This window comes from Neolamprologus multifasciatus, chromosome 4 (assembly GCF_963576455.1).
Source record: "Neolamprologus multifasciatus chromosome 4, fNeoMul1.2, whole genome shotgun sequence".
NCBI classification, from domain to species: Eukaryota; Metazoa; Chordata; class Actinopteri; order Cichliformes; family Cichlidae; genus Neolamprologus; species Neolamprologus multifasciatus.
Genome location: NC_140442.1, coordinates 10,388,677 through 10,397,260, shown reverse-complemented (window position 1 = coordinate 10,397,260; position 8,584 = coordinate 10,388,677). Strand labels below are relative to the sequence as shown.

The following is an 8,584-nucleotide window of genomic DNA, read 5'->3' as shown; positions in this document are numbered from 1 at the left end:
GCTGTTGTTTTTTTTTTTGTTGTAACTACTTGCTCCTGCAGTTACAAAGGGGCCTGCTAGTAGGGCTGTTCGATATAACGATATATATCAGATGACGATATAAAAACGTCTATCGTTTCATTTTACGCTATCGTTTGTTTTGTGGTGTTGCAAAATAAACTGTTTATGGCAATATTTTTCATCGTTTTGATGGTCACTGTAGTGGCTATATTAATTTCTTAAAGCTCTCTCTTTCTCTTATATTTAATATAACCACACTATGGACGGACAAGCGCCTGTTTTTATGCGTTGTCGTTAGCAACAACGATGGTAAAACCATCACGTGTCCGCGTGTTTACTTTCCACATAAGCCTTTCACAATAAAGCTCAAGATCCTGTTGAGACTTTTCAAAATAAACTGAATCAAGTGAAATATTATGCAGAGAGTTTATGGATGAGAAGTAAAAAAGAGCTGCCAGGTGCTAAAAAATAAATCTTAGACTCAAACGTTAGAACAGGCTTTTCCCCGCAGCACGCCGTGTAATAAATACTCACAAAGATAACGGCGGCCTTTACAACCTATGTCTAAAAATGTGTGTGCATCGGTAAAACACTCGACTCCAGGTACACGCTGGAAACACTTCAGCTACCTGATATTCACAGAATTTACAGAAAATGTTAAATTTTTGTGATTTATATCATTATCGGACGATAGATGTTTTATATCGGGATATGAGATTTTGGTCATATCGCACAGCCCTACCTGGTAGCAGTATAATACTATATACAGTTCCACAGTAATTCTTTTAAAAAGTGTTTTGGGACTGTAGACTTCAGAGAGACCTCAAGCACTTATTGCTTGAACATTGGGTTAAAGGTAATGTATATGTCAAAACCCGCGTGTCTATATTGATGGACCAGGAATAGACTCGCTTTCTCACTCTATAGAGATCAGTCGATACAACTTTGTGTGAAGATGATTCTGCGATGGGTCTCATTAAAAAGCTCACTGGCTTTGGCCCAAACACTGTCCTATTTGCATTCCTCATAGGCAAGCTGTCCAATATTATCTCTACTCACTCCATCACAGGCCCCTGAAACCACAAAGGACTTGCTGTGTTGGCTTCTTCCCACATCATATTTGCTGGAGAGGAGAGTCCAGACAGACTCTCCTCTAATAATGCTGACGCCACACCAAAGGATGCACCTGCAGTCAACAGGTGTTTTTGTCCTCAGCCTGCGAGGAGCCTTCCTTTATTCTGAGGAAAGCTTCTGAGGTCCTGCCAGTGTGCTGTGTCTATATTCACATTTTCCGTGAAGCCTCAAAGGTGGACCTTTCTCTGGAAGCGATTCAGATGTGAATTCCTTTCATTGTTTGAAGTGGAAGTTTTTAAAGATTTTTTAAAATAACTCAAGCAAGCGAGCGCGTGCTGATATACATGACAGATTGGTTAAGCTGAATTAATAACCTCGCTCTCCTCCTTCAGCACATGTATCAAGCTACAAAACTAAACCTGTGATATCAGTCTAAGATAGCCATACAGTGCCATGTCTGGAAATGTGCAGGTGTGAAATTTTACATCTCAGACAAACAAAACAAAAGTGTCTGTGTGGGGGATCCAGGCCGACCTGCTGCAGTGGGAGGAGACGGCCTCTGCAGTGTAACATTACTGTGTGGAGTTGGAGGGTTGTTTGAGGGAAGATAAGAGATTGTGGGATCAGTGCGCTGTTAAATGTATCTGCCAGAGCCGGCAGAGGAGCTACAGCAATGCAGTGACTCTGCCAACATTCCTGGGCATCAACACGAGCTAAATGCTCCCACCTCTCTCCTCCACGGCACGAAGTTAAAGAAAACCTGATAGATGGAGCTCACTGAAGCTTCCAGCACACTAAACTGTCTTCTTATGTCTCTATTGCTATGTTTTAAATCAGGTTACTGACCAAAAATAAAAAACTAAACTCTGTTAATGGAAAATACTTACACTGTAAAAAAATGCGCCTGATAAAGAACAATACTGGCAGGAAAACACATCACAAAAATGGTATTATAGGCCTATTCTATGAATGAATATGGACTATACTTTATGATACTGTCTGTTTGGTTGGTAATAAGTGTATTGATGTAATCTCCACAAAGTTTATTACTGTAAAATATAATCGCGCACCCTCCCCCTGTACTCAGCAACTGTTGCCAATTACTTGCATTGCAAGGGGATGGAAATCTGAATGTATTCATTGCAAATGTCATTCACATTGGCAGCTATACTTTAACACTGCTCTTGGTCACACAAACGGTGCAAACTGCATCACACTTCCACAACAAAGTCTACATATATTGTATTTAAAAAAAAGTAAAGTAGTTTGCTCTTATTTTCTTTTACCATAAAGGCCACCAATCTTGCAGTATAGCAGATTATTTTAGAAAACGTCCTGGGTTTTTTGTAGCAATTTGTTACCTTGTAAGTATTTTTACTCATGTACTTCTACACCACTAAAGCTCAAAGAGCAACATTATTTCTCTCATTTCTGTCTCTCTCTTTGGTTCATTAAGATTTATTTAAGATTTGTCACACAAACATGATGATAACAAATAATAATGTGCATTTTCCCACAATTAATTACACTTGCTTTTTATGTTTTGACTGAATCAAATCACTAGTCACAGCAGCAGGCGCTTATGTCTGTATGTCTGAAAACCATGCCCCAACACCCAGCGTCACCAGCTGAAGGCTGTCTAGTCCTTTTGATAGAGGAAGAACGTTAAAAGGATAAAGTAGTCACTTCTTATTTTGTGCTCCCATCACAAAATAATGTAAACAATCAAGTGACATCAGGCCTAGGGCGACCCCTATAAGGCTGAGTGAGGATTTGTAAAGTTACGACTACATCTAGTGGTTAGAACTGGAAATCCTTGGGACCATTTCTGTCTACTGAGCACCTCTCTCACACAAATACATGTTATCGCGTAAACACTGAATATAGCTTGTATTTTAGAATCCAGAAAAGATGACAGTCAACCAGCGAGAGCGTTAATAATCTGTACGTCGTAGGTGCACGGAGACATTAAAAGACCAGAGAGCTGTCATATGCACCGACAGATGTAGTGAGCGCTGGCACTGACTAGAGGGCATAATGTCTGCATTAGATGACAAGTTCCTCTCCACACCTGAGCCAGCATGCAATTCAATACCCTTCAGTCATCACCAGGCTTCTAATTTAGAACGCATCGACTAGTGTTCAGTAGAGCACAAGCACTCGCAGACATTCATGTCCTCCAGCTGGGAGAAATTCTTGTCTAATCTACTATCACAGCAGCTCCTTGAGAAATGCGAACACCAACGTGATTGTGCCGAGGCATGTTTCACTGGCTGTGGAATATGATTTCTGTGGTCGTATGCGATTTTTCTGCAGGGCTGCTGCTGCGTTACAAGGTGCATTTGATCTTCATGTAACTGCTGCCAAGGGGATGTAAAATATTAAAGGTCATCCGAAAACCAGGGATACAAAACTTGGGGTGGGGGTGGGGTAGGAGGGCTGATGGTCGGGACAACAAAGTAAACAAATAGGTGTGAGCCTACAGCATGCCTCCACACTGACACAGATGCAGCAAATGCTATCTAAGTGACGGCACTGAGTTTAAAGTTAAATACAATCTTTATTGGGTTTGTAGACATTTCCCAAAGGTATAATCCAATAAACAGCAACACAGGCATTTACAATTCAAGGACAAATAATTCACTTTCACAATAACAAATTGAAAGAGTTTTGCCTCTTGCAGATACTTTTCACCAGCAGTGCCTTTGAATTGAAACGACGAAAGAAAGTGCTCAACTCAGCAACATATCACATAATAGTTTAAATAACCTATTGGTTAAGCCGTGACACTATAGGTCATAATGACGGTGTGTTGATTCACAGTCTGATTTCCTTTGCCACACTTCCTGTATATTCAGAACTAAACATTTTACATCGTTTTCAATGAACCAAACACTATGTTAACACTTTGACTTAACTGAACATTTAACGACCAAAATGTTTCATTTGCTTCTGAATAATCAGCAGAACAAATCCATAATAATACTGACCGGATCTGCCTGCCTAAGGGCAACGTTAGGAAATTTACAAAACTGTGACTGAGTATAGACAAATCTTTAATACCTGGAAAATATAGTTGCGTTCTTCAACTACATTCTGGGGGGGAAAAAAAAGAAAAAAAAAAAAAGGTTTTTGCTTCTTTTTTTAAAATTTAAAATCATCAGTGTTAGTTTTAATTTGACTATAAATATGCAACTTACTCCTGCATGTTGATCCTACAATATAAGATTTATCTTATAACATTTATTTGACTTTAAAATAGTTGCCTACGCTCAAAATGAGGTTGCATTTTTCTTTGTAAACATCTGGCCAGAAGAACTGGTTGTAAAATAACACGGAGAAAATATAATCGCAACACTGGTACTCACTCAAATATCACAGTTACATCCTTTTATCACGCCTATGAAAACCTGCAGACTTAACAGTGGAGATGCTGGGTGATTTTTTTTTTCTGCAACAACGCCAACACTATTCTACCTGAAATATCCTAAGAACTAAATGTAAAGGCAAGTGCTATTCAGATGGACTGAAAGCATTCCCAGCTCCTGTTTGTAAGGCAGGCTTATCGAACGCTTTAATAATGCCTGTAAATGCAGCACACTCTCCAGGCATAGATATGGTTTTTGGGTGCTTCATCCTCACGACTCCACAGGTTAACGACAAAGCACTACACAAGCAGCTACTGTAAAGTTACATCACTATCAAAATGCTGTCGGTGTGAAGATTTTGGTGCTAAGTACTTGCTACAGTGTTTTTTCAGTGTTTCTTCACTACACCTCTGTTACTACTCTGTGATCCCGCTGTCTCGTCTAAAAAAGGTTCCATTCGTAATTAGAACTGCGATTTTAATACTTTCCAATACCCCGAATGTATTCCTGTTTTTTAAATGCTTTTAACATAGGTCTCAAATCCCCTTTGGGGTCACGTCAGGAAGGGCAACTGACATGAAACACTCTGCCAGATCAAACATGCAGAGCTACCCGCTGTGGTGACCCCTTGTACCAAGGGAGCAGTTGAAAGTAGCTTGTTACAACAGCAGATGACTGTTCAGAGTTTCTAGTGCATTACAACTGTAAAACTTGAGCTACATTTTTGATATTAGGGGCAATTTCCTAGAAAAATATAGCATTAAACGTCCAATTTAAAAGTTCTGGTTGTCAATGAAAATAATTAAAGGTACAGTACTCGGCAGAACTCTTGAGCCACCCCTCATTTGTTTTTATTTTCCTTCCTTGGAGACTGGTCTTGAGCAATAGTTCTCCAGCCTTTCTGATGCTCTTTCTGATTTTTTTCTTTTGACATTGACTGCTTGTTTGTTAAGCCACTTAACACGGACCTATGAACCTATAAATTGACTCATGCAAGCATAAAAAAAAAAGTTCATATCTCAAGGTGTGGAATTAGTGTTGAGTCAGACCTTAACATTTTCAAGAAACCTGGAGAACTATTCCAGCAGACAACTTAAAGAAAAAACAAGAAAGCTGCCTAAGAGAATTTGGCTTGTGTCGAAGAATAAAGGTGGTCATAGCGAGTACTGACTTTTAAAATATGTTGTATTTCCAGGTGTGATAAGACATGCTTCAACAAATGTCTGCATGTATTTCTCATTTTCCTAGCAAAAGTCAAATAAATGAGGGGCGGCTGATTTCTAAAGTACTCCGCTCGTTTTCAATGTTTTGCTCCTTTTTTAAAAATTTGTTTGCTGAAAGATGGCTTGAGTTGTTGATATTATTCTCAATGTCACCAGACCTCTAACACTAAAGACTGATTAATCTTAAGCTCATTAATCCGCAACCTCACCTTTAAAAGTAAATATGAGGTTTACTAAAAAAGCCTCTTTTTAAAAGCATAATTGGATAATTTTTTATTTCAACCTTCCTAGGAAACGAGCCCTTTAGAATTAAATGTGTGAAATTGAGAATACTCCATTATTATATATATATATTTTAAATAAAATGGTTTGTTAATCTTTAAGTTGCATAAAAATATAACAACAATCGCATGTGGTTAACAAGATAAATAGTGGCTGGATTTCTGTGTGTGGTTTAACCCTCACCTTAACATCCTAACCTCTCAGTTACTGGCACAGCTTTGAGAGACTGGCTAGTGTTATTTCTGTCAGCCACATGAGAGCAGCTGTTGGTAAGGAGGGCTTGCTTTACCCCTTAAGTATGATTAAGCCACTGCGCAGGTTCATTAACCTTATTTCCTTTTGACCTCAAGAGATTAAACTTCAGAACACGACATAATGTTCATTTCTTTTCCTCGCAAAAGGACTACGATGAGTAGAAGTTCAAATGTGATCAATGGAGATCTTTTGATGTTTGATGGTTTTCTGAACACTACTGTTTCACCTAATGAATATTTTTTAACCTCTTTCATCGGGGCTTAGGGCCACACACTGTGCCACAAAGTGTATTACTTTTTGAGGATGTCAGGGGATATATTCCCCCACCCATCAGATTGATCTAGATAACCATTAAAATGCTAGCAGAGTAGCAAAGAGTAATAGTTATTAAGGATTTCACATGTACTCAGTTGAAAAAACAACGACAACTAATTTATTATGTTTAATAACGAAAACTTTAAAAAGGGGTCCTGCCTCTCTCTTTCGACTGTTCTTTGCAATTCCACTCTGCAATTCCCCGTGGCCCCCGTGGAAGTCTTTTGGTGGTGAGTGGGCTTGATTGCATGATTTTCCACACTTGAGAAGATGTGGATAAAAGCATTACTAAGGTAACAGAGAGGGACACCACTTTTTACCATTGCTCTCCTGACTGTGCTTTTCAATAGCTCGCTCCTAGATTAGAATTTTGAATGCACAGCGAGTTCAGTGTTGCTGTTTTCATAAGCTCTACTTTCCATCTCCCAACCACGCTGCCTCGGATATCAGATCCTAATAATAAGTGACTAATAAGTCGACATGTGTGTGATGCATTAATGTAACAACACTCCCTACCATAAACCAGACTTCTTAATAACGCTGAACTTCGGGAGTACAAATGTTATTAGGAGTTATTTCCTCCTTGGGATATCTGCTGTCTAAATGAACCAACTGTCTGTTTAGCAGGAACCTCTTATACTCTTTCATAACTGCATCTTTATTCTTGGACTCTACTAGAGTATCTCTGGATGAACAAGCTCTTTAAGCTCCTCTCACTTTGCCAACTTTCTACTGATTGGCTGCCTCTTGGAAACAAAAGCTTTGTACATCAGATGGGGAAAGCTTCTATGCTGAGATGACCATATTATAGATATCCCTCTCAGTAACATCATGTCAGATCGAAAAGCAGAAAAAACTGTCTGAAATTGAATGTTAGGGATTAGCTGCACATATGATGCCCTCATTATCTGAAAGTTTGTCCATATTTTAACGAGGAAATGCACAAACACGCAACATTTCAACCTTTTGTACACGGAGGATACATTTGTTTCTGGCGCTATGTCTGTCAGTTGAGCAAGTGGTGCCGCACAAAATACGGGAAGGAGTTCAAAGGATAGATCTTTCCAGCACTAAGGTAGCACTGTCTTTGGTCTCTTCACTGACCCATCACAATCTTTGTGAGGAACAATCTGAAAAGTTGAATGAACCCGAGCTGTGGCGTGTGCCTCAGGGGAACGTTAAGCCTTCCTGCTGCTCCTCCTGCTGCTGCTGAGTGAATGACTGGTGCAGTTTCCCAAAGCTGTGCATTATGTTTTCATGAGTTCTACTACAAATTTCTATTTAAAATTTAACTTATGAAATGGAAACTAAATGCGGGTTCAGGGTTTTACTTTCTTAATAGTCCTTCCCACAATTTATCTCCACAAAGTCATGAAGAATGTCAAACTTCCCTTCAACTAATGAGCATATCTGAGGTATAGACTTTGACTAAATACTGTTGGATGTGTAAGCTACTTCCACAAAATAGTTCTAAAATGTTAAATCTATCATATCAAAGAGTATACAACAAAGATAACGATTACCTCATTACAAAAAATATAGACTAGTAACATTTAGGATCAGCTATCCACTGAATTCTAAAATATAGTTTAACTGAGACAGCATCGAGTTGCACAGTGACGGGATGTTCATTCAGTAAGAAAACAGAAATATGCTTCACTGTCTTCCTTTTCTTTTCATTTTGGTATAATTACTGAACAAACAATACATCAGGGAGGGGAAAAAATAATTTCAATAGTGTAAACATTGTACCAGTACAAAAGCACATGTCGCAAGACGTGGTCAGAAAACACCAACACAGGGAGCGCTGTCACCCTTTACTCTTCCTCCATTGACTTCTCAATCTCTTTCAGCCTGCGGACAAACTCCTGAGCCTCCCGGTCCCCGACGCGAGCTTCCAGCATCCCCATGATTGGCTTCTCTGGAGGCGAGAGAAAACAGATGAGCACAGTTTCTACACCTGACACAAATATCTCTTGATTGAATGGCTTTTCATGCTGCATTGAAGAAGTAATTGGAAACCCAGACTTACACCCCCTGGTCTTCAAGAAGCAAATATTATGTTTG

General features: G+C 39.2%; 1 protein-coding gene across 2 annotated transcripts in view; it reads right to left on the bottom strand.

Moving 5' to 3' along the window:
• Window positions 1–200: 200 nt before the first annotated feature.
• The window catches only part of baiap3 (BAI1 associated protein 3), a 59,152-nt gene continuing 50,768 nt past the window's right edge, over window positions 201–8,584 (bottom strand). For both annotated transcript variants that reach the window (XM_085155886.1, XM_085155888.1), the window contains one exon: window positions 201–8,438. In XM_085155886.1, coding sequence (XP_085012012.1) covers window positions 8,335–8,438 — 104 coding nt within the window. In that variant the 3' untranslated portion in view covers window positions 201–8,334. The remainder of the gene's footprint in view (window positions 8,439–8,584) is intronic.